The following is a 27,990-nucleotide window of genomic DNA, read 5'->3' as shown; positions in this document are numbered from 1 at the left end:
AACACACTCGCGTTAATTCTTCAAAGTCTTCATTAGTACAATGAACATTCACATATTTAGTGTACGGTTTAAAAAGACTATCCATTTTGGTATGTAAATAGGAATTTTAATTAAAATTTACTTTTCAACCGTTTTGGATTTAAAGGAGTGTAGAGAAATATTTTTTATTTGTACTTTAAAAATAAAATCAGTAGATGGCTTGGTAGTTTGCAACATCGCGAAAACCATTCATTAACACATTCGAGTTTCAAAGCTCGACAATTTTCCAATTTCCGATAAATTATTCGACTGAAATGATGAATGTCTCTAAAAGAAAAAAAAAATTCAAACAAAAGAATAAACGAGCCACAAAAAACTAGGGAAAAAAAATTGTCATTTCTATGTAAATATATAAAGAGGAGTTTGTTGAATTTTATGTGTATGAGCGACATAATCATAACTTTACGACATTAGAGCTGAGGTTTCTTTCTAGTTAGCCTTCAATTTTATTGCCAATACTTAAAAAAATTTTGGTATAGTACGAGCACACGGTTGTAAGCGGATGAAAAGAAAATAAAAACAAAATTGCTAGACAGACGAGCACATGTTCTGCGACTTGGTGTTTATGAACGATGACACAGCTGTATCTAATGTTATCTATTTTGATATTAGTCAGCAATAAAAACTTGAGGTTTTCAGTCGGTATATTCGCGGTTATAACTTATAACTTAATATTTCGAAATTTGCTGATGCAAAGTCGACTGCAAATTGGCTCGTTATTTGTAAATTTTGAAAAACATTTAAACTATTTGTCAAATTGTGTTCCCAACAATTTTTTCTTACTAATGATAAAAAAGGCAAAATTTATTGGAAAAGTTGACTTGGTTTTTTGTCAAATGTTCTGCTGCAAAATGACCCAATTCATCGTTTGAAAAAAAAAAAAAAATTTATTCGTTACTTTCATAGTTTTGAACACAAAAATTAAAAAAAAAACTTCATTCATACATCATAGTCACTGAGCCAGAGATAAATATTTTTGTTTACTCATTTTTAATACACACACGCATTTATATGCACTCGCATGAACGAACTGCTATTTCAATATCCAATTCAACTGAAATTAAAACGCAGTTACAGTTATAATGTTAACTCGAATGTTTATTTTACCATCTACCAATATTTTATTATCACAAGGTAATTTTATTATTCAAAAATAATGATAAAAAACACATAAGTACCAAAGCCATGGGATTTTTTGTTAGTCACACTTGGCACAGTACCAACTATTACAAGCAATGAAAACGTTTTAGCCAATTTTAGAGCTTAATTATCAATGTGTAATGATTAAATTAAATCAATAGACCGAAAACTTACACTGATTTGCCGTATTTGGGGATCTATCGAGCTTGTTAGTCTGCGGAGTCTTCCGTACTCAGATGTATATTTCTTTTCTGTATCAGCCATTGCGTTTAAAAGTCAATTATTCGATTTGTGTATCACTCAATCACAAATAAAAACGTAAACAATACTTATAATGAACTCAACTAGCATAAAACGTAGAGCAGTAGAATAAAAGAACAAATAAATAAGTAGATGTAATAACAATTAAATTTTTATCTAGACTCAGTAATCTCAAAGCAAACACTTGAAATTTAAATATTTAGCTTAACGTTAGCACGTTGTAAAGTTTACTCCAACCCACAAGTAGTTTGATGTTACGAGAAGAGCGCACTCATTGATCAGTAGCCAGTGTATAGAGGAGTTTACTCAACAAATTTGTTAATCTACTAGTATAGTGAGATAAAATGAAATATAGGTGTGTATGTATGTTTATATATGTATATATTTTACAGTTTAACTATGTCGATAGTGAAATTGCTGCGGAATTTAAAGGAAATGGCGTAACGTTATATTACGATAGTTGCCTATAACTAATACTCGTCGACGCGCTTTTACTCGGTATCCTCAACTTCACTTATATTATGTACACTGTGTAGTATAGACAGAAGATAGTCCGCTACATTTATTACTGGCACGTCCCAGCTATACAAGTATATGGTATATATAATAGTGTATAAGCTATAAGCATCAGTATATAGAGCAGTTCTCTGCCAGAATTCCCGGATTCCCCGACTTTACTTATGTTTGTTGGGAACAAACTTTTAGTTTAATTTTTGTCATCATTCTTTGATTCTCACTTGTACACTGCATTAACTAACAATATGTAATCATTAAATAAATTCATAAAGTTAATTAACGTGGTTAATTATAAATAATCGATTGACTCAGCATTATTATTTTGAGTAATTAATAATTATTTAATTTCAAACAATCGGTGTGGATAATATAGCAGAAAATATAGAGCTCAGCTTGTTATAAAATTTTGAAAAAAAAAGATAAAATTTTTCTCGAAGAAACATCGGTTGTTAGTTGTACTCGTGGGTGAATTCGCGATTGTGACTGACTTGAAAGGAACACGATGATATTGTCCTCTTGTCGAGTGTAACCTTCGACCGTTTTTAAACCTCTGTACCTCTGACGATTGGTTGTTGGCTCGTGTCTCTTTTGTGTTGTTGTGTCGCGCCAGTACGCGTTGGTGGACCAATTCTGCCTCTACACTTTATTTTGTTTTTATTTTCTCAGTCTCTTTCTCATACAGGAAATAACACAGTCTGCCAAGATATGTGTTTTGAGACAGAGCTTGCGATCTATCTGTCTATCTATTAAATATATTTCAAGGGCTTAGAAGCTTGTCTACTGCCTACTCGATCCAATGCTGTACTAATATAACATCCAGTTTTATTTGTTCTATTTATTTTTATTTATACTAGATTCAAAAATTTTTAAAGCTACTAAAAAAAGCTTTTACATTCCATGGAAAATACATGGAATTTTTTTACAAAACCAATTGAGTGAAAAAATATTTTATTTTAGAGTGTTTTTGGCCATCAACAATTTTATCTTTATCCAATTTGAATATTACATTAGAATTTTGTTTTAACTCATTTTTTATCAATTATTTTCTTCTATTTAATGTCTAGTATTTCTTTAAAATTAGTTGTTGGGAATAATTACAAGAAGTACAATCCATAAAAGATATAAATTAGGTTTATTAGCCATAGAGATGTTTATTTTACAACGTGGGTACTATGCATGAATAATTAAATTGTTAGAGAGTAGAGTCCCGGTAATTTAGTTATCTGAACTTTAGTTAGCTGTCAAGGTTTAACAGTTACTCAAGTATTTTACGACCCGCATACACTGAACATTAAAATAATATGGACGAGGGCATTTACATGCAGGCGATAACCTAAAGTATTACTAGAATATACACTAAGAATTGGAAATGGTAGAACAGAGAGATTAGATACCGTTGGGTTCCAGGTGCTAAATAACTATTGATTGATCATTCTTGCAGCAGTACAAGTGGGTCACATTCAAACCGTTTTATTCGCTACCAGTACCACTCACTGCTACTGAATAAAAAAAGCTAAAGCTTCTCGTTGAGTCTTTCCTTCTCACGTGTTTTTGTAAGCAGAACATTTCGAATTCAAGTTTAAATTTATCAAGTTATGTAATTTGCAATAAATTATGGTACCTTGTAAATTTTATTTGGTACTCAATATTCCACTTGAATGGAGACTAGTTAGGTTTCGAGGGTATTTTTGTTACGTGCTTCTCCGAATTCTCGCCGTATACATTAAAATGAAGTTTAAAATTTAATAAAAAAATAAAAACAATAATGATAATAATCATAATACTTGAAAAAATATAAAAGCTTTAGACCTCAGTGTAGATGAAGATATTTTAGTTATTTTTTCTTTTTGGTCGACTCAGCTCATGGTTTACATTCACATATTTTTTTTCTTTACCCAATAGCATATATATGCTTACCTTTGATGTTAAAAATGTCATTTAGACCTTGAAATAATTTTTTTAATAGCAAAGTTTTGAATAATTCACTTTTTTCCAATTAAAAAAATTAACAGACGTCTGTATTTTTTCTCAATAATTCAACTATCAGACGGGTAATTTATTAATCGTTTTATAAATAATGGCAATAAATTTTTGGCCTTGACTTATTTTTAAATAATATTTTCGAAAGACACAAATAAAAAAATTATTGACCTCTAATATTTTATAAAATAAATCAAAGACACTTACAATATTTACGCATAAGTATTTTATTTACAAATAAATAAATCTCAGAAAAGTTTACGAGTAGAGATAGTTGAAAAAAATTTTTTTTTACGTCATTAGTGCATGTGAGAAAATTAGTATAATTTTTAAAAGTACAAAAGGCACGTAGTAGCTTGAGGGAAGTTTATTTTTATTTAAAAAACATTCTTTTAATGAATTTCAAACTTCTAAACATGGGTTTAAGCGTTTTAAAATCTTTGAATAAAAAAAAAATAGTGGCGACTTACCAAATTGATGGTGACAATCAAATCGTACTGTTGTCGTTGTCCCTTCTTTTTATTTTTCCCGGTCTTAACACAAGCCGCTTTTGGTGTTACTTTAACTTGTCCCTTTTGTGCGCTTGGTTTCTGAGCCGGCTTACCGGATCCTTTTGCGGCCGCACCTTTCTGTCCTCCAGTTAAGGGTGCTTTTTGCCCACTAGTTCCTTTTTGATTAACGTGTCCGGTTCCGTCAGCTGGTTTATTGCGAGCCTGTAAAATTTAAATGCATTCTTTACTATCCAATTTAAATCCACCTTTCATCTAAGATCAAGAGTTTGTACTCTTTCTTTAAATATTCATAGAAGAATTTGAAATTCTCAAACAAAAACAAAGTGATTAACTCTTGAAATTAAGTAACAAGAATTTTTGTGTTGCAACATTTCGAGCTTTTATTCGGGATCAAGGCAAAGTTGATGGGAGTGAAAAGTTCAGTAAGAAAAGAATGGGAATGTGAAATAAGATTTTGCGAATGCTTTATGTACGGTAGTACTTGTTAGAAGTATACAGAGTTATATATATATATATATATATATATATATATATATACATATATATATATATATATATATATAAATATATAAAACTCTAGAAAAGAGAAGCGACTCTCTGGCGCTTGAGAAGCGTCGGTGAATTCTGAAGAAACTGGGACACCCGACGATCGAAACTTGCAGAGAGCTTACGGGCTTTCCTGAAAGTTACCACCGAACGGAGAATAGGTTGCAAGTCCAAGTACAGTATACTTATAGCGTATCTCTGTATACTATCTTTCTCAGTGAGAGAGCCGAGGAATTTTGAGTGAAGAAACGTTTGTTTGTTTATTTATTTTCTTATATTGTAATGTATTTTCCGATATATCAGGATGAAGCTGTTTGTTCAGCACTCAAAAAGCAGCCCTTTATAAATTCAAAGGCACCGTTATATATTAGGACTAATACTTTATTACCTTGATATTATATTATATACATATTTATATTTACCAGTATTTTATTTTATTTATATTAAATTTAAAACATGACGTTGTAATAAATTTCGTCTCAAGAAAATTACTACAAAGTATACTCATGAATCTTGCTTCCAGTCATAATACTTATACTTGGAAGAGTCTTACTCGTACAAGCATATCCACCAACTCGCAAAAGCTAAAGTAAGGCCAGGCTGAGGATGATTAATCCGATTTACGGGGGATGCAATTTAAAAGCTAGTCATCTTTAGGCGGAGTATTAAAAATGAAAAAAAGCATAATAAGCTTTAAAAGTTACTGTCCTGAAATTTCGTAATCAAAACTTTTGTTAATGCATCATCATATTGTGTCATCTATGTACAAATAGACTATGGGATATTTCATACTAATCAAGATAAAGATTGAAAATTTCAGAAAATATCCAATCAAAGTTTTATAAATTATTGGTAATATCTGTGACAAAAACAAATCTGCTGAAATTTTACCAGTTACATATCATACAGATACCTATATTATACATCAATACGCCAGTATTGACATGCACGTACACATTTGAACAATCTTAAAATTTCCATCTCGTATGTGAAGTTTTAAAAGTTTTAAATTTTATATTTTAAAACTTGGGATCTACTTTTGTGCATTTACTGTATTCACCCTCGGAAATTTGTAATTTTTCATTCAAAGCGTAGTGTGTGACCTAGATGAAAGGTTTTGAGATGAAAAATCGACTTACATCGACCTGAATTCACCCGCGAAATCACACAAATGCCACTCAATTTGATAGAAAAAATAATGGAAGAAAAAAGTCGTTTTAATAATATTTCTTACTGTCATTATTATGATCATTATTATTTTTTATACAAAATGAATGATGAACATATAATAGCTCGGCATTCTATGCTATCAGCATCTAAGAGTGAACAATGAGCAAAATTTTTTTTTCCATTGCTTGTTGGTTTCATTTTACTTTTCCAATATCAATATCAATGTCTTACAAGTTGCCTTCTATTCTAGCTTCATTTATTGTTTCAGTTTATGTTCCAATTTTTTTTTTTCAAAGCATTTTAATAGCTTCAATATGAAAAACTTGTTCAATTCATTTTGTTTTTTTAAATAACTCCATAAAAATTTATTTTAATTTCAATGTTTTGATTTAATGCAACATGAAAGTACATTTCAACAATATTATTATTATTATTATTTATCTTACATCAAAGTGTTGACATTTGGTTTGACGCTATCAATAATAACCTCGAAAATTTCAATAAGCGTAAAAGTTTCATCAGCCGTATTAAAAAATCAATTAAAAAAAAAACCTTCCCATCAAATCCATTTCCACGTTAAAGCTCAATGCTCATTTTTTTAATTAAATTTTAAAAAAAGGTTAATGAAAATCCGATAATAATAACGAGTTACTGAAAAGTTATTCATCAACGTCTTATTACATATTGTGTTATTTTTACGACGTATAATTAGAACTGATATCTAAAACTAAACATAACGCATGGATGAAATTATTTTCTCATCCGTATTTTTTTTGACTTAACGTGGGCGGTATGTGATAATTATCGTGACTATGTGAATCTTATTTGTAGTGCGTGACTTTCTATTTTTATCTCTCATTATAAGAAAATCTTGTACAATTGAAATACCATCATTGTAAATTAAAATTTAATTTTAGAGTTGTAATTATAAAAATAACTTTGAATTCCAGTATTATTTTTATATTTTTAGTTTCATTTGAAATTCATTTCCACAGAGAATTTTCTTGTTAACAATGTTATTTAACAGAAAAATAAGTGAAAGAACAATTCTTTTTATGTTTTTCCAATTAATCTTTCGTGAGTTTATTTTCAACCATTATTCTTCTTCTAGTCATTGATGGGAAAAAAAATTTCTCATTAATGTAATAGCTTTAGAATTTCTAACAAAATAGCATTCATGTATCTGGGTTTACTTAGATTAAAAATATCAATCGATAAAACGAAAATACTCGATAAAAAATGCGATCGATTTACTTATTTTTCATTTTCAATGTAAAAATAAAATTTATCTTCTGTTCTACGAAACTGAGCTTTCTCGAACAGAAAAAAATAACTCTTTTTTTTTTTCGTTGAATTTATTCAAAGTCGAATTCTTTTCTCTCAAAGTTACATACGTGGATTGACTTATCTTTTGTTTTTTTTTCTTATATTAATCTGTGACAACATTTTGATTACATTTAAACATACATATCAGTTTGAATATCTTTTACCATCAAAACATTATTACCGCGTCACATTTTTATCTTATTGTGAAGTTCGGCATTAATCTAAGTTGCTAGTTGTCTAGCCAATGCCGACATTATAGCTCAAATATTGAGTATTTATAATCTTTATGTTCGTGGCCCATCACCTGTTAGAACATTTATTTCCATTTATTTTTTATTTATTTTACTCATTCGCGATCTAACTTTTCATCTTATTCTTATGTCTCTAAATAAATAATAACAAAATTCACAATTGACATTGAGTACTTCCTGTAGTACTTATTCACCTATAGAAGAATTCATTCCTATTGCCGTAGTAACTGAGTCGTTCTTTCAATGTTTAAGTGTCTTTGTACCACTCAAAAGGATTGTATTGTATTACATCTACTCTCCCTCGTCAGAGTGCTTTGAAAAATTTATAGCGCTCTAATTAAACTTAAAATAACCTGTCGTCATTACTTTTCCATCTCCAATAGAATTAATTTACCACGAACTACAATCTAATTCGTCGTTAATAGCCTTTTACTAGTCTTTCGCCCCAAAAATGTCTAAAAAATGAAATAAAAAATAATAGTTAAACCGTTTAAATAAAACTGTAGAACGAAATAAATATTCTGGTCTCAAGTAGTCAGCTGAAGCGTATGACAGAATAGTAGATGTTATACAATATATGAATACGTAATAATGCTACTAATTTATTCTGTGGAGTATATTTTCTGAAAGTCGGCGAGCTAGACGGCAGCAGAATGAGCCAGCTACATGTAGACTCTCCGTGCTCTGGCGTACTTCATCAATGTTACATTAATCAGTCGCGATCTGTTATAAGTATATGAGTACATGCACATATATATACATATATATAAATACCGTGACACTGGTAATTTTAGAGCCCAACGTTTATTATTTTACAAGTAAAGACTTCATAAAATATATTTACGAATAAATTATTAAGACTTTGTTAAGTTTGTGGTGTGCATTGAACAAGTACACATTTGTTCGTTATTAACAGCAGCTCATGAATAGCCAACCAAATAGAATAAAACAAACATTAATATTAACCCGTGACAGGTGTGCATGTTACTCAGAATTATTTGCACAAATATTATATCAATTAATACATTAGACTCCTACCATAAGGTCACGCCCGATAGTTGATTCTTCGGCTTTAGAGACATTATAAACACGAATAAGAGGACCTCGAGGGACCTGATGATACTCTCATTTTACTATGAGATGGTTGCCCCAAGACACTTGATCAATGTTCCATTAATCAGCCTCAGCTGAGATACCAGTTACCAGAGCACATGGCAATTTAATACACACTCCTTCAGCTACTGCTTTTACTCTATACTTATACATTTACAGATTGGTGTATGTGTCCCAGGATCCACTCGTTTTTCTCGTTACTTGCTAGTGTTAGTTGGCACATGTATTTACGTAGGCGGGTGGTCGATGTTTTTCCCGAGAGATAACTACCAACAATTTGCAATGTACTCCCTTGATAATCATTCCTGTTGTCATAATTGTGGAGGAGTTAATGTGTTCGTTTAATTTAATAAAGATTAATTTTTACTTTATTTACCGATATTGTTACGGTTTAATTATTTTATTAATTTTTTCTGTCTGGTGGAAAATTTTTTAAATAAATTACAACGTGTGAGACGAAAATTTGATAGCGAAAGAGAAGAGACTTTGGTTGAAATAAATAAAGTATTTACTCAGACGAATGTAACAAAAAGCAACATAAATAGAGTCGTAACACGTTATAAATTTACACTTTCAATGGTTTTTTATAATGTTTTATTGCGTCGGTGGACATAACTTTTAAAATCTGACGTGTAGTGTCGACAGTGTTAGTTGAGCTTAAACAGCGGAGGAACATAATGCAGCCCGAGAAGATTCCAGTGTGGTTTAAAATAAGCTAAAAGTACTGTATACCGCCCATGAAAGTTATTAGCGTTTCTTTAGTAAACTATAAACACACATATAACACTATTTTCAGTGCATGAGTGGATGTGAAAAAAATACTCATGAGATTTTCACATTTCCGAGACCGAAACGACGGTAAAAATATCTTAACATGTATACGTCTGAATGTAGAAACATAAATACGCAGTGTATACATTTTTTAGTATTGTATGATATTTTTCCGTCCGAGCTATCATACGATGAATTTTTAAACTACCAAACGACCAACTATTTCGTACGTTATTCAGTACGCTTCACCGACATGCGATACACTCTAGTAATAGATGAGAAATATGTAGCATTGCTGTTGGATGAATTTGAATATCTATTATAAAAGCTTGTTGGGAATAAAATTTAAAAGATAAAAATTTAAAAAGTAATTTAGTAGCCGTACCCATGCCAAACAATTTTCACTGCTGCCCAATTTTCACTTCAGAGAAAAAATATAACTGTCGACCATTTTCTAAACCGGAAGTTACGTTATTCTCGGGAAACAGGAACAAAAAAAGGCACAATCTATATACGTGTATAATGATAATAATCGTTGGTATGAAACTGTAGCAATGACATAGAAAATGTTTCAAAAAAAGCTTATTTTAAAATCACTGAAAATTTGAAAAGATGTGTGCTAGAATTCGAAAAATTTTCAAGCTAAGTCGTGATGATCAGCTGAGTAATAAAAGATGAAGAAATAAATTCTGTATAATCCGAGCAATCTGAGATTTAGTTTTTGATAGTGAAACTATAATCTTTTATTCAAACTTTTCGAGTAGAGATAGCCGGGTTATATCGATTTCAAGGAATAAAATATCATCTCAGAGACTGAATAATTTCTGTGAATGCAGTAGAGTTAATCGAAATGATGGTTTAGGATTGACAATGTTTAGTGTACTGTAAAAATTAGTCAATGTAAAAATATTGTAATACTCGGGAGAAAAAGTTGTAGAGCAAACACGTTTTTGGAATTATGTAGTTAATTTTAAGAAATTACTATTTAATTCGAATAGTTACTGCACGATGGTATTATCTCATATTAATATGTGTACACTTATATTTGAGAATACGGGAGGGGGAAGAAGACGAAAGAAGAAGAAGAAAAAGCCATGGAGGTGGAAAAGTATTTCCGGGATAGTTATAAAAGTTATCCTGTGAGTTTTGGCTTCAGTTTGTGTGGGAGACACTCATTGGAAGTTTGCTTGTTAGGATAGACGTGTTTTTCTAGAAATAAGTAAAAAGAAAATGTCCGGAAAAATGGTTAGTTGACAGATTGTTATTTTTTTTTATTGGATTAACGAGTGCTGATTAAATATTTCTTACCGCGAGGAAATTCTTCAATGTTTCTTAATAGATATATTATAAATATTGAATAGTTTATATAAATTAATTCTTATCTCAAGGATTTCAATTATAAAAAAAAATGTGTCAAGAATAATATTTATTAAATTTTCAATCGTACGAAATTGCCTGTAGAAATTTTTTTCTTCTTCATAATACTATTGGCATCTCACCCTGGAGCAAAAATAAAATCAATATTGTATTATAAACCGATAATTGAATTTCTCGGTAAATTAATATTAATATTATTTTGCAAAAGGACACCTCCTGATTTTGTAAGAGATTTTTTTATAATTTTTTCTTCATTCATGGAAATAATTTTTATATTTATAAATATTTTCTTATCTTGTTCATGGTTTTAAATTGAATTCATTCTTCTCTGACGTTATTTTCAGTTTCATTTTTTGTTGAAAAAAACATTATATACTTGAGAGATGTAATAGTATTTACAGAGAAAAACCTTTTAGTCCTTGTTAAAAATTTAAACGCACAAAGTAATCGGCTTAAGCTAGAAAACTTTTTAATTAACAATAATACCGTATCTAAATTTTCAAAAAGAGGATTTTTGGTGACGGTATAACTTTGCATACTATTTAATATTAATAAATAACGATGTTTTAATAATCAAATGAAAGCTGATTAATACCGAAGATTAATCATTTATTAATGCTTCAATGAAAATATATATTTATAGATAAAGCAGTTAGTTAAAGCTATTCAAATAACGAATTAATTAGTATTTATAATTTGCAAACGAGCACATAAAATAAAACACATTAAATAAATTACTCATGACGCTGATAACTCACTTTTTTATCTCTTGTCACATCGCTGCCAAATTTCAATCTTTTGCTCTTCTATTAATCTACGTCAGCCCGTATACGAACCGTAGAATTGTATACATGTGTGTATGAGAATATAAAATCCTGAAAGATAAAAGCCACCTCAATTCAATTTCATTGGGCTCGTTTGTTTTTCATCGATCTAACTGAACATTGATGTTAGTATGTGCCTCAGTTTTTTAATTTCCAATTAAATAACTCTTAGATTTCTTTCAACTGTAAACGTTTCTATCGTTCGATCGGAAACTCTATAACATCCTAACTTATTTTATATTTCTTAATATGTTTCAGGATGATGAACAAGTACAAAGTAAGAACATTTTTTTTCTACGCTTCTGAGTTGAAATAGTGAACTTACATTGAATTCATTGAACTTCAATATAAAAATGATTAAAGATAATAATTTTATATTAAGTGACAATTTGAGCAGTGAAATGTTTTAATTAAACGTCAAATCATCTTCAATTACGAGGATTGAAATCGATTAATAATATTATTTATAACATTCTTAATAAATTTTACATATTCTTAAATTATTGCAGTTTCAATATAAGTTCATTAAATTCTTTAAGCGTACCCAGGTGGAAAAATATTATAATGTCATTATAATGATTTGCCCATTATAATGTCATTATAATGTATTATAATGTCATTATAATGCATGTAAAAAATATTTATTTTTCCAAAATTTCTCAAAAAAATCTAAAAAATACCAAAAACTCTGCTTTAAGATAATTAGGTTTGAGCTGGAAACAGTCAAAACCAGAAAGATATATTATGATAACTTCATAATAAAATTTTAGGAAAGATTGGGACCTCAACACCAAAATTTTTTTTTTAAAATATAATATTTATTAGTCATAAATTAACCAATATTTGTATAAGATGAAATGATAACCTAACATATTAAAGTTAACTTTGTAAAGTTAGTGGTAGAAGCAAGCAAACAAAATCTTGAATTTTTAAAACTTTCCCTTCAATATCATGTACTTGAACAGCTTGAATTTGAAATGAATCTTGTACTGCAATTATATAATCCAATTGAGTTCTTCTGTTGTTTGATAAAGTAACTTCAATATTATTAACAGAGCGCGAAATGAACTGTCTAATGATTGCAAATGATAAATTCCTAAACTTGACAAAAAATTCAATAGTACCAAACGACTGATTGTTATTCCATACTATACAAGAATTGCACCTTTTTTTTTCTCTTAAATATTTTTCCGAATTATAAATAATACCATTAATTTTTGCTTTTGCATAAATAGCATAAGGTTCTCGCTCTAATACATCAACGTCAATCAATGTTTCATTATGTAAAGCTGATATTACTTGTCTTGTAATTAAATTGTTTTTTAAAACGTTCAGCAACGTAATTGTTTCTTCTTTTACATTATTATTTTCAGTAAATTTAGATTCCATAATATTCATAGCATTAGAAAATTCTAAAGTATTAGCAATTTCAACATTAATTTTGTTTGGACCATGGCCGCATTTCAATAATTCTCTGTTACCATCTTCAAACGGATAGGTTGACCAATTTGACATTGGTCCCCATAATTTTACAAATCGTGGTAAATGAATCAGTTGATGGGTAATGAAGAAGGTACATTTGTTGAGTCCATATAGTTGTTCAAATTCAATACAAAAATTTGTGAATTAATTCTTCTGCAAAATCAACTTCTTCTACTTTTATCATTTTTTGTAATAAAATCGACGTAGCTTTTGCTAGAAGTATATAGTTCTGATAGTATTTATCTTTCATGTTTTCGCGCCATAAAATTGGAAAATGAAAAGGCTAAGATTTAAAATTTCTGGAGCTCTTATAGAACGATGCATACTTTAAATTTCTTGGTACTCTATGAATAATGTCTGGAACTCTTATGTCAGATATTTCTTGATTTAATTTTTTTATCGAACCTTTTTCGAGATACTTTTTTGTTTCTTTTGACCACATTCCTATCATAGATTTAAATACGCCGATAAGACCATGCATGTATTCAGGGACAAAACCGATGGAAAGGGTGTCACTATGTCTGTATGTGTGTATGTATGTAACTTTTAAACGGCGCTACCGATCGATTCCAAAAACTTATCAGCTCTCAACTTTGAAAAACCACGTCGATCGCCACCAATCCAGTCAAAATCGGTTGATTCGTTCGAGAGATATCGTGAATGAAAGAAAACCGAAAAGTGTTTTTCGGAGTTACCTGAAATTTCTAGTTTGGCCAATTAAAATTTAGAAATTCTTTATGAGGCTTAAAAACTGCGTAGAATGCCGCCAACCGCGTAAAAATCGGTTCATTCATTCAAAAGATATTGCGGTTTGAAAATTCAAAAAATAGTGTTCTATGAAACTTCTATCAGACTTTTGAGCTAAAAGAGCGCAAAAGCACAGAAAAGATATCTTTTTAAGCTTGGAGAGCTCAAAATAACACCCAAATTGTATTTTTGAGCTCGAAGAGCTTAAAAAAAAGGCCATGTATTATCGGAATTAGCGGGAAGTTGTAGAGATGGCCTTTAAGGTCAACCGTTTTCCTAATTTTTTTGTGAAATTTGTGTAAACCTCTTTTGATTTAATCGTTTAAGTAAAAGCTTATGGAAAAACGTTTTTAGTGCTGAGTTCTGATCCTTCAGAAAATTTTATTTTAAAGTTATCAATTGACCTCTCTCGCTATGACTGTTTCCAGCTCAAACCTAATTATCTTAAAGCAGAGTTTTTGGTATTTTTTAGATTTTTTTTGAGAAATTTTGGAAAAATAAATATTTTTTACACGGATTATAATGACATTATAATACATTATAATGACATTATAATGACATTATAATGGGCAAATCATTATAATGACATTATAATATTTTTCCACCTGGGTAATGTCAATTTATTATTTCGATTTGATATTATTTCAAAATTAACTTTTTTTTTTCTAAACCAAAAATTCATTATTTTTTTTTTTAATTTTTATTATTAACAGTATATTTATTTAAAATTTAAATTAAATCGCTCTTTGTTGTTATTAATACAATTAATCAATTAATTTTAATAAATATGTTAATTCTATACTATCGCATCGTAACTATGTCAACAACTATCATCTGCGATGGGGAGATAATATTCATTGGAATATATATTTAGGTCAGCTGACATATTTATTAATAAATTAAAATAAATATAGCAATAACAATGATGTATATAATAGGTAAATTTTCGATACCGATAATAAATTAATAATTGTAGATATTCACCTTTTATTTATAAACAATCTTTTTTAATCGCTGGAAATTTACTCAATACATATAAACAATAAAATTATTTTAAAGTAGAATATATGTAGGATTATATTAAATTTTTGTGCATTAATTTTAAATAGCATTTCTGCAGATGCCGATTTGGCATAGTTTCCCAATCCTCTCTTAAAAAAATAAATACCAATGAGTGTGAATGTCTATGGATACATTTGGCACTACTGCGATACGGATTTTTCAACACGCGGGGGTTATGAAATTGCCATCTCAAGTATTTTAAAAATTAAATTGCTTTTTTTGTACCAAGAAATAATATTTAATCAATGGAACAAGAATGATATTTGCCAGCACTTAATGCCAATGCTTTGCTTTTTTCTTCTTTGATATTTTTTGCACTTGAGAATAGCGTTTTGCAAGTGAAGTAACCTCATTTATCCTTTCAATCCAATCTCAGTGTTAAAAAGAGCTTTTTCAATGTTCGACTCAACAAAGTCTGGAAAAATCGACAAAGAAAAAGTTAGAACCATTTTGAATACACTGGGTCACACTTTCGATGATCAAGAGCTCGAGTTACTTTTGAAACAAGAAGACGTTGATGGTAAGTTAACTTTTACATCGTGAAGGGATATCACGTAATGTTAATTTAACATCTTTACTTATCTACAATGAGAAACTAAATTGAATTTCATACAATGGAATTACTTAAGAAGTTAAAAAAAAAAAATTAATAAGATCGTGCGTCAAATATTAGAGATACAGAAAAACTGTGAGACTTTTTTTTTTTAGGGATAGTTTAATTTGAATAGAAAAATCATTGTCAGTTTCATTGTATTTCTTATCCTTTAGAAAAAATTTTAATTTTCAATTGAAATTATAAGTATTCACTATTAGTATTCACTATAAGTATTCACTATAAGTATTCACTGTTGCGAGTGAACATATCCACAATCGTATGATAAAAAATTTAATATGAGAAAATTTAACATAATTTAAAATTAAATTCATCGTCTTAAATTTTTATAAATTGTTTTAATGTTAAAAATTTTTCACAGTACTCTCTCAAATCGAAATAGTGACTATAGTGACTATTCACTATTTTTGCAGTGCAGAGTAGATCACTAATTCAAATAGTGGTATACTTTTCACTACTAAATAGTGAATAGTCACTATTTCATAGTCGAAAGTCACTATTTCGATTTAAGAGAGCTATATATACCTACATAAATTTTAAATAGTGATTAGGTCGATTCACACGAATAATATAAAACTCTATTATGTATTTTACTTCTAAGTCGATGTATTGATCTACAATGTACAATAATAGTAAATAATAAAGTGCTTAAATATGATCAGTGATAGCTATAATTACTTTAAATAATTTAGTAGTTTAACAATTGATCAATTTTTCTTTCACATTGAAATCTCAGGTAATAATGATAATAACTCTTAATAGGATCATTAAATTTAATTAAAGACAAATATAATAATCAAATAAAGCCTTGGCTGCCTTATGAAACTTGAATATGCAATATTTAAATAAAATAAATCAATCGTATGTAAAGACAGATGTGCTCTACAACTATGTAATACAAACATCGTTCGTTTGCTGTATATGGTAATAGATTTTGTATCTCAACAACCGGCTGTGCCACTATCTACAACATATATGCAAACACACACACTTGTTCACCTCCCACCTACATACTCACACACCTCAAAAACGTTTACTCGACAAACCTATAAAGCTCTGAAGATTATGCGCAGATTGCAAATACGCTATGCAGCTAAGCTACACTGATACACACAAGTGTGTAAATGAGATAAACTTTACATCCTGGGTAAAATTGCAACCCAGATTGTATAACGATCCCATATATAACGACTCGATATTCTCCATCATGTATCGTATATCCACTCATTATTTCACCCGTCATGAATCAAAATCTATTTCTTTTTCTTTCAAACTCGGATAATGATGTTCTCGATATTAGGTTCCCATTGTAATTACTTTTGTTACTACATAATAATGATGTAAAAAAAGTTTTAACAATCTATTCAGTAATTCTCAAAATAGTTCTCATTATTCTTTTTAAATAGTTATAATAATTTAAATTAATTTTTTTTAAATAAAAAATATCGTATTTTAATTTTTATTCTGGCTAACCGCGGAGATTGTTTCGTTCCCGCGACATACTTCCCGATTAAAAAGCCACCGAGTTAAGCTCTTCGGGGGCATTTTGACACCGCAAAATTTTCATTGTAACTCGTCGCGCGGGATTTTGTTCCACCCGGTGTGTGAACAATATATCACGAATAGAAGAAGAGAGAGGGATTGAAGAGAGAGCGAGAACGATTTTTTAGCAGAATCGGCATGAGGGTTTAGAGGTCGAGGGTCAGGGTAGGTGGCGGGGTAGGAGGTTGATGCTCATACCTAGTTTGGGCAATTTGGAAGACGTGCTCCAATGAATCTGCGACATGGCGTAACGAAGGTGTTGGTGAACGTGTAAGCCTGTGTTACTTGGCCCGGTATACAAATGTCGGTGGATCGGATACTAAGTGAGGGAGAGAATGAGCAATAAAGTTTAGCAGACGAGTGAGAAAACCAAGCAGAGACAAAAGGTAGAGTTTAGCAAGGAAAGCAAACGCGGTGGAGATTCTTGTTAGCCACACGGTGTCGTACATTCTACACAAGAGTGAGCAGACAATGTTGGCGTTTAACTCTCGTGTAATGGCTGAACCTGGCATCACAGTAGACCGTATAGGATACCAGTATATATACGCACACATATATATATTACAGAGCAGTAACACTGCCAGCATCTAAATTAGTCGCCTCTTCCCTGCAGCAGTGTACGAAATAGTGACAATGGTCACCCAACTACACTATATATATATATATATATATATATATATATATATCATTACGTACTATATAGTTTTATTGTTAGAAGGTATATAGGATGTACGTGATACCGCCATGTGTGCGTGCTATCCTGGTGGTCCTTTATCGAGTCGACTACCGACAAGACGTATGAGCCTTAACTTGATATGTATTGTTATTATTGTTATTATTATTGTTTTTGTTATTGTTGTTATTATTCAAAGCACGTAGTTGTTATCAACATTTAATCAATGCAGGTGTAGGAGTTGATTCAGATTTAATCTCTACATAGCATCCAACTTCACACTCAGTGTAGGTATCGACCGTACTATTCTCTGCTTCTCTGCAACTTTCTGTTATAGCTCATTCGCTCGCTCACTCACTTACTCATCAACTTCCCTTCATCAGCCGCGTTTTGAATAGATATCAAACTTCAATAACACCAACGTTGATAAATAGCTTGAGTGATTTAACATCACGGAAATTTTGCCCAAATAAATCTATATCCAATAATTAAACTATCTTACCCAAATTTAAAATTATAAACTATCGATTTATTTACGAATTACTCATTTTTTATAAACAATAAATTCAAGGAGAAATTTGAAAAAAAAATTCTCTATTTATATCATTCAAAAATCTAGTTTTAATTGTTTCTAATTTGCAGGCAATGGAGTGCTTAACTTTGACTCGTTTTATCGCGTGGCGACTCATTTCCAAGAAGATGATGATGAAGCGCTTCAAAAAGAATTAAAAGAAGCATTTCGTCTCTACGACAAAGAGGGCAATGGATATATCCCAACAAGTTCATTGCGTGAAATCCTGGCTGCTTTGGACGATCAAATTACACCGGATCAAATGGACGGAATGATTGGTGAAATTGATACCGATGGATCAGGAACCGTTGACTTTGATGGTAAGCAACCCCCTTTGAACGGACCCCTATTGTTCAGTAATTAATCAACGGGCAAATAAACCAGCGTTGTTTACTTGTGTCTTTATAACATTCTCATTGTTTCGTATATTTCCTTTAATTCTGATTGCTGTTCTCCTATACAAATTTTGTATCAAATGTTCAATTCTATATGATTGGATTTACACAAGTTCCATCACATTTTAAATTACTGTGAGGATTTCATAACACGATTATTACCGTTTTATTATTCATACTCGGTTGTTTAAAGAATGAGCTGGTTAAAGAAACATGTATCCCTATACTTATACTGACTCTAGACTGTGAGAATAACGTTGAATTAAATTTCTTGTGGCAAACAAACCTCCATTACGACAACCGCGAGTTTCCCCTTGGCATAATGAGTAGGTTAAGATTTTAATTGCACTAAAAGCTCAAAGCTTCTATAATTCATTTATTTTTTTCCGTATACACGCTCTGTTATGTAAATATAAATAATTCATTATAATTTTTGCAACGTGTTTTAATAATCCGTGACACAATTTTAATACTGAGATGTTTTTTTTTCGTTTAATAAATAATTTAAAGATTTAAGTAAACGCTCAAGTTATTAAAATATTAAATAAACTCAAGAGCACTTTCATTAAAAATTAAAAATTCTTGTTATCTTAAATAAGATTTAATATGAACCGTCTTAAAAAGTCACTTAAGTTAGCTGACTATGCATCTGAACAATTTTAAGCCGAGTATATCTATAATCTTGGTAGACAATTAAATTTTAAATGTACAATTTTCTTCCCAATTATCTTCATTCCTCAATTATTCTACTACCTCTCGTATTTCTCGCTATTATAGGAAAGTAATAACAATAATAATAATAATAATAATAATAATAATAATAATAATAATAATAATAATAATAATAATAATAATAATAATAATAATAATAATAATAATAATAATAAGAATAAGAATATTAATAATAATAATCATAATAAAATGCAAATTACTAGGGCAAAAAGTAGAAGTTTTATTTTTTTTTCTTTTTTCAGAATTTATGGAAATGATGACTGGAGACTAAAAATATGCAAGTTTCACAATGAAAAACAAAAAGCGTATAATAAAATTATAAATTATACAATACCCAGCCCGTTGAGAAATAGTTTAATACAATATAAAGAAAAAAAAACATTTTTTCTCTTCGTACAGAAGAATTAAACTCATAAATTATTAAAAATAAAAAATAAATACAAAAAGAAGAAAGAAGAATCAAAGCGTGGTTTATAATGAAATAATATAAAATAATATTCATTTAATAAAATCCCATAAATCCTGTGATCCTGACGTAAGTAATTCTCCATAATTATAATTTTTTATTATATCCTCAAGGAATGACTTTCATTTTATTTTAAAGATTATTATGCATACAAATTTCTCCCTTCAAATTTTTTTGTCCTCATTATAAAATTTATGAATTGCGAACGGTAGTTTTTGAGAAAGTGGAGCAAATAATTTTATAAAATATAATAGAAAAGATTAGAAATAGATATAGGCGAAAATTGAAAAGCGGAAGATTTTAATCACGTAGGTAGCTCATTTTGAAAAGGTTTTGTGCAGGTCGTATGCTTTTTCTCATTCTCTTGACGTCGAGATTAATGGATTTTGCACGAAAAGCCAGAGTAAGAGGATGCTTGAGGCGTCTTTTTTTTATTACTAACACTATTATCATGATCATTATTTTTGATTTACTTTATCTTTCATTCATCCCTGCTTAATTTTTTTTTATTTATATATTCATTCAAAATAAAACTAACTAAATCGAATAAACTTTAACGGACTGGAGAAGCGAAAGCTGCCGGCAACGATGTACAAAATTCACTGTCGTTTAAATATTCATAGTTGGTGAACTTGGTAACAGGTAAGAGGGCGAACGGGAGGAGGATGAAAAGGTGCGAGAGATGCATTGCGCTGTCCGCTTGGTAATCTCTCAAGGGTGTTGAAGTACATTCTACTAGAGAAGCTAGATGGAGAGAGAGAGAGCGAGAGATAAAGAGAAATTCAAGCCTCCGGCTGTCCATAAGACTGAGTAGAGGGTTACTGAGCTAATAGTGTGTCAAGATAACGATACACCTTGAAGCTAAATCTAGTCAAAGTCAAAATGTAGATACACGTCTACCCTTCTATGTAATCTAAAGCTAAACCTGAACCGCAATCGTTATTCTATTTGAGTGGGTTGTTGATAATTATTATTATTATCTAAATTAACTAACTCTCTAATCCTATTACAGTAGTTTAGGGAATTTCCGTACGTGAATATTTTCTAAACAATGAACCGTAGGCATTCTGGTCATTGTGTTTTGACAATACAGCTCGTGGATATTATGTCGGTATAGTCGTCGATCGCGAGCTTTTGTTGCCTAATTTCGAGTTATAGCAACGCCAGGACCTATGGTACAAGGATCGTGGGATTGTTATGAAAATTACAGACCCATACTATCTCTATTGTTTATTTAATACTCTATAGATAAGTGGATTTTGAATTTTTCGAATTTTTAATTTAATCAACGATATTTATTTATTTATTTATTTATTCATTTTACGCCAAGCGGCAATATACATTAAAGATATAAAAGATATAATATTAAATTTATTAGATATATTGAATCAAATAATAATTTGTTACATATAACAATCTAAATTTTCCACAAAACACTACGATTGTATTTGACATTGATTACTTACTACTACATTTTAATGAAAACACTATAAACTACAAATTAGGCGATAAATTGATGTAATTCATGAAGCATTAGCTTTACGTCATTGTAAAATTGAACTTGATTGACAATTTGCCACTAAAACTAACGCAGTTCAATTATTGATGAATTAGCGAGTCGTTTGACTAGATTAATTAGATAGAAATTATATGTATATATATATATATATATATATATATATATATATATATTATGTTTTGTCGGAGAAATTATACTTCACGTCGTAGTTATAAACATTTTTGTTCAATCAAGTTGATTTAACAGTTTGGAAACTAATATGATATGAGAAGCCATTGAACGGTTTCATTGAAATTTGATATACACGGATTTTAAAATGTTTAAAAGACAAATATACCCGAGTAAAAACAGAATTCCGCCGCATCACCGCCGCACGGCTTTTTAAGCGCCGCACCACCGCTGCACTACAGCCGTGACAATTTTGATTATAAACTAACCTAGTTTTTTTGGTAATTTGTTTTTAGGATAAAATTATTTTCTATAAAAATAAATTATATAGTATTAAACTTTTGTTTCTGATTCATAATAATTTTCTATTGTAAAATTTTCGACAATAAAACATTATACTCAGCATAATTTCCACATCAGTGGTTAACATTTTACACTGAATTATTTACACATCACTGGAGATTATTAATTTCTTTAAAAGTATTATCTAGGGCAGTTATATAGAGATGCCATTATTATTAATTTAACAAAAATAATAAAACCAAGGGGGAAACTGCTTAACATCTATTAGCCGAATTAAAATTTTTTTATTTATTATTTATAAAACGTCGAGAATATAGAAGCTCCAGCATCAGTAAAAGTTACAGTTCAAGTAGATGTATATAAGGAATTTTAAATTACAGATTCCCCATATTTATTAAATTTGTTTTTAGAGCTTATTAGAGTTTTCAAATTAAATAGTTTAAAAAGCTTATGTAAATTTATGATAAAATATGATCACGATGAAGTTTACCATGTGTTCGATATTAAATCCCTGTATACGTTTACTTTTGAATTTCATTGATGCAAATTTTGTTTTTTATGAAATAAAATAAACGTCATATTTTATAAATATTTGCACTGATTTAATAAATGAAAAAAAAAACATGTTGAAATGAATAAAAAGAACAAATAAATAAATAAATAAAGGTGCATGGACAAACTATCTATAGAGTACAAATAAAAAATTGATGTAATATTATCATCTTCATTGAAGAATGAATGGAAAATAAATTCATACAACCTACGCGCGTTGGATATTTGCCCAAAAATATATTATTGATGTCGTACAATTTACGTGTACACGTTCCGTAGCAATTGGCATACACAACTGTGACTATAACTACGATCAAATAATAGTAAGAATTGTCAATTTTAAATAAATATAGTCTTTAATTTTCTCTCATTGTTTAATTTATTATTTATGAATAGGGGTAATTATACATCGGTACAAGCATTAAAAAATCAGGGTCATAGATTTTAAAAAAAAATTTCATTATAATAATAATTTTTAACTTCAATTTATCAAGTACATTCTCACCGGTAATATAATTTCCAGTTTATTACGCCACAAAGATATAAATTTCTGTCATAGCTAAAGATAAAATAATAATAATAATAATAATAATAATAATGTTTAAGAATTTTATTTTGAAATAAATTCTAATACTATTGTTAATACGCCAATTTTAAAAACTCGCGACCACCATCAAGTCGTAGTAAAATTAAAAATATCTACCCCAGAGAGAGTATCATAAATTCAATTAATATATTGATATGATAACAGTTCGAAAAAGCTCCCGAGATGGTAATTAAATATAGTTACTGTTATAACCAACAAATTTCATTAATTATTGTGATATTCACATAAAACAAAAATGAAATCAATAAAAACATAACTCGCCCCACCTTGCTCTGGATTTAAAAAAATTCACGATATAACACATGTAATATTATTGACAAAATCGACTTTGTTTCGTGTTGAGGTTCACTTTAACATGATGTCGCGTTATGCATGTCAACCACCGTTTCCTACTCATATACGTCCAAGAATTTATCTCAAGGGGACGGTATACAAGCTTGTTGTCACGTGTCTTGTTTCATGAAACCACGCTTTATGTCAGCGCTCAACATTAACGGTGATGTGTTCCCAGACCACAAGATCATCATGCTTCCACTGCACTCTAGGAGAAACGATGCAATTTACTTAAGACAGTAAATAATTGTCTTTTAACGATACTGCTATGGGTTGAGATACTATACACAATACTGGCCATAAACTATAACGAGATTGCTTTGTCGGTGAACAGTTTTATCGTTCATTTTTAATTTTTTTTCTTTTTTTCAATTACTTTGTATGGTATAGGGGATTTATAAAGAATAACATATATTTACATGTAATATCGTAATTTTTAATGGGCGTTTTATCCTCGCATTTACTACCGGGCTTGGAAACTGTTTGAGATCAATAAGAAGCTCACTGTGTGTCCTTGAAAATTTTCATTCTGTTCTACTCTTTCTTTACTACTTCTATCTCTCGTTTCTCTCCAACGTGCTGCGACTTACTTCAGCGCTTTTATCCACAACTCTTAACTTTAAAAATTAGGAAAAAATGCAATAGGATTTAGATTATAAAGATGAAAAATTGGTACGTGTAACGATGATGTATATTTTTTACGGGACCAGTAAAAGCATTCATTTATAAAAAAAAAGTTGTTTTATGGTTAAGCAGATTTTCTCTTTTTATATAAATCGATGTAAAAAACAACGCGTAAATTCCCAAATCCATCTGGTGAGAATTAATGAGCGTGTGATGTGGAATTGATTATTTCCGATCAGGTTTAAAATGTTATCGGTTTAATTTGTCGATGCGCTGAATGAATAATGAGCAATAATTGACTAGCGAAATTTAAATCGGATAGCAGGGTTAAAATTGCTATAAAAGTAAATCGGTATTGTAATTTGAAACAAAAGTTTTACTTCTCAAGATAAAAGATTCCGATCTTAACAGCTTTTAAATTGATTATTTGAAAACTGATAATTTATTTTGTACAATTACTGTCATTTAGAAATTTTATCTACGATTGCCGATAGCTCAGTTTTAATAAGTTTTATCTTCTTGCCAATCAAATAGGTCAAAGTACAATTTCAAAAATCTTGATTTTCTTAAACTTCGATCGACAGTTCATTTTAGAAGTTTACTATCAGAACTAGAATATTGAGTTTTCTCATTCCTATAAGTGCACGTAGACGAGTTTTGAAAGGTTGTTGTAACAATGGCTCGGCAATAAAAATAAACGAAGTCTCATTGAACGGTACCAGGTCAAATTGTTCAAAACTCACTCGCTTGAAAGAAGCAGACTAAGAAATAGATAAAATAAATAAAAATGCGGATGAACCTGATAGTAGATAGCGTACTTTTGTTCAATTTTATAGTCTATGTTGTTTAACATCAGCTATCACAGATGTAACGGATTAAATTTATGTACACAACAAACACAAGAATGTCAGAGAAATTCCAAGGATCCACTTCCGAGTAGTAGAGATTACTATCGAGTCAGGCAGTCGAGTCGGGTTTCTGATGAAAATATTTATCAATAAATTGGAAAATTGTCATAATCAGAATTAAATAAAAGGAAGAAAATTAGAATAAGGTCGGTGATTTTTAGAGCGAAACCATCTTCATGAAAAAAACTTTGATGACGAAAGTTTCATGTCTATACTAAGGAAAAAAAATGTTCTTGCTAAACGAAAAAAGTTTTTGGAAACTTGAAAGTTCAGACGTGAAAAGTAATTTTTGCAACAACAGGGTGTTTATCCGCAAATCCACAACTATGTTAAAAATAATAATAATGTTGAAGTTACATGTGAAAATAGTAAAGTAAAGAACACGTGACTAACCGTGAGTCTATCGATCGTTTCGTCATTTCTACTTCTCGAGCTTCTTTAAGTTGGACCGACCTCGGACCCATGGTCTCATTGCTCTCAGTGCTTTCACGTGATTTAGTTTTTTTAGCTCTTATTTTATCATTTTTTTTTCTCATGATTCTAGATACTTTTATCTAATCCCAACCTATGTACGGTGAAATGATACTTGAACCGACGGATTGCACATCATTGAGCTGTTCATTTCGTCTTTCATACTCATTTTAAAAGAGGATTTACTTTTTTCTCATTATAAATTTTTTCATCTGATGATCCGCGCTCGGGAATAATAATAATAATAATAATAATTTTTGGAGTTTATTTTGTTGAATTGTACCTAACCCGGGAGATTCGTTTTGTATATCTGCGGCTTTGTAGATTGTGAAGGAAGTTCTTTAGAACAGACTTAAAAAGGATTGTCGGTTAGATGTAGTACTCGGAGAAACAAGACATAGTGTAGCCTGGGGCTGGAGATATGGAGTGTAGCGAGTATCTCACTGATTCACTCCAGAGTCATGCAGAGTAGTGAATGTACACCCGGAAGGAACGCGTATATCATTAATATGTCAAGCTTTATACAGCTTGCGATGAAAGATAAATATATATATATGCATTTATATGAATCCACGTGTCTGATGCGACTGTAACGGGAGTTTAAGTGAAATAATAGAAATATCTTGCGGGTGTTTAACTATATTTGCACTATAATCTGTGCTGCCATATGGAATGTTGCTTTGTGTATCATGATATATGTACCAGAATTTTGCTAATTAGTATTTTCGATTTTTTATTCCCATTGTTTTTATTGAGGCCGTAAAAAATAGAATTTTATTGTATTATTAGGAGATATGACTGTACGGGCTTGAAATAATTAAAAAAATAGTATTCCATACTATGTTTGCCTATTATACAAGTTCCGCAGGAGTTTTGTCGAAACGGCTAATTATATATTATATTGATTTTATAGCTATAAGCAGCAACAGAAATCGTGCTTTCAAACTGAAATTCGATTCAGTTATGTCAGGAATTTTGGGAAATACCTCGTATTCATACAACAACACAGTTTAAATTATTTACTTTGCGTCATGTTGAATAACCCCATCTAAAGAATCGGAAACATCATGAATTAAATCGGTAAATAGTAGCCCAAGGCAACTAACTTTTCTGTGGTCAGAAAAAATTTTAATTAATTTTTATTGGAGGAGAAAATATTTAGAGAAAATGGCGGTAAAATGAGAAGAAATTTTTTCGGTAAATAAGTAAGGTGATCATCAGTTCATAATAACAGCAATAGCGATGAAATTATTAACCGTTTTTATTATAAGATGATTGCAATAATTAACTGTTAAGATTCTGTTTAATAAAACAAGCCACTTGAGACTTTAATTAGAAAACTTTGAAGTTATCATTAAAAATTGATGGATAAAGTTACACTGAGAAAAAAGTATTTTGCTACTAAGGATATTTTTTTTGATAATCAGAATACTTGGTATTGTGCTACTAAGAATACGTGGTATTGTGCTACTAAGAATACGTGGTATTTTGATTATCACAATAAGTATACTGATTTTCACAATACCTAGGTATACTGATTATCAGTATACCAATGTTACAGACTATTAGATGTTTATAACCTCACTTTACTGGCACAAATCAATTGACTTATAAAGCTAACAAAACAAATTAAAATTAAAATTAAAAGTGTAATAATAAATTTTTTTCAAGCTAATATAATAAATATTAGTTGAATTCTATTTTTACCCGTGCATAAATCAAATAAACTAACTGTTAGTGGTAAAACGTCGATGGCAGTGACAGCGCATATATTATAGTTTACTGCGCAGAGTATAGGTCTTGAACTGACATATTCTGATAATCACAATACTTTTTTCTCAGTGTATTATTATAAAATTATCGCTCCATATAAATTTTTATTGTACACGGAAAGAAAATTATGGGAACTATTCCTATACCATTATGGGAATGGTTCCCATAATGCTATAGGAATAATTCCTATACTATTATAGAAACTATTCCTATATCATTATGGGAACTAATCCCATAATATTATGGGAAGAATTCCTATGATATTATGGGAATGGTTCCCATAATGCTATAGGAATAATTCCTATACTATTATAGGAATGGTTTCCATAAGAATATAGGAATGGTTCTCAAAACATAAAGGTTTAAATCCTACATGAAAAAAAAAAAATTGGGGCTATAAAAAAATTATAGAGGAATCATTCCTATAATTATAGAAACCATTCCTATACCATTATGGGAACCATTCCCATCATTATGGGAAATTTTCCCATAATTCTGGGAAAATTTCCTATAATTATCGGAACAGTTCCTATAAAATTATGGGAATAGTTCCCATATTGCACGCCTCATAGCGCGAAGCGGGTGAGGTTGTGCTTTATACTCAACTCATCAAGGTCAATCAA

At 29.9% G+C, this 27,990-nt stretch overlaps 2 protein-coding genes across 10 annotated transcripts in view; one reads left to right on the top strand and one right to left on the bottom strand.

Annotated features, from left to right (window-relative positions):
* LOC123265059 (neo-calmodulin-like) overlaps positions 1-27,990 on the bottom strand; it is an 81,381-nt gene that overhangs the window by 13,177 nt on the left and 40,214 nt on the right. For 3 of the 4 annotated variants that reach the window (XM_044728659.1, XM_044728643.1, XM_044728651.1), the window contains one exon: positions 4,407-4,649. In XM_044728659.1, coding sequence (XP_044584594.1) covers positions 4,407-4,649 — 243 coding nt within the window. Of the gene's footprint in view, positions 1-1,353; positions 1,585-4,406; positions 4,650-27,990 lie in introns of those variants that run through there. The other variant, XM_044728666.1, reaches the window with a different exon arrangement.
* LOC123265088 (troponin C-like) lies at positions 4-20,008 on the top strand. 6 transcript variants are annotated; one of them, XM_044728701.1, is made up of 5 exons: positions 1,647-1,795; positions 12,085-12,103; positions 15,494-15,637; positions 18,588-18,836; positions 19,886-20,008. In XM_044728701.1, coding segments are annotated over exons 2-5 (423 nt in total). In that variant the 5' UTR covers positions 1,647-1,795; positions 12,085-12,102; the 3' UTR covers positions 19,915-20,008. The 6 variants fall into 6 exon arrangements, with proteins under 6 accessions (XP_044584664.1, XP_044584656.1, XP_044584636.1 ...); XM_044728692.1 differs by lacking the exon at positions 1,647-1,795 and adding an exon at positions 9,284-10,870; XM_044728738.1 differs by lacking the exons at positions 1,647-1,795; positions 15,494-15,637 and adding an exon at positions 9,271-10,870.

Source organism: Cotesia glomerata, linkage group LG1, assembly GCF_020080835.1.
Source record: "Cotesia glomerata isolate CgM1 linkage group LG1, MPM_Cglom_v2.3, whole genome shotgun sequence".
Taxonomy (NCBI): Eukaryota; Metazoa; Arthropoda; class Insecta; order Hymenoptera; family Braconidae; genus Cotesia; species Cotesia glomerata.
Note: the sequence above shows the minus strand (reverse complement) of the source record. Positions and strands in the feature narration are given on the sequence as shown.

Bases quoted from the DNA above. Each gene is read 5' to 3' on its own strand.
- LOC123265088 (XM_044728692.1), top strand. The intron at 15,638-18,587 runs GTAAGTTAACTT...TCTAATTTGCAG, and splicing joins GAAACAAGAAGACGTTGATG to GCAATGGAGTGCTTAACTTT. The intron at 18,837-19,885 runs GTAAGCAACCCC...TTCTTTTTTCAG, and splicing joins AGGAACCGTTGACTTTGATG to AATTTATGGAAATGATGACT.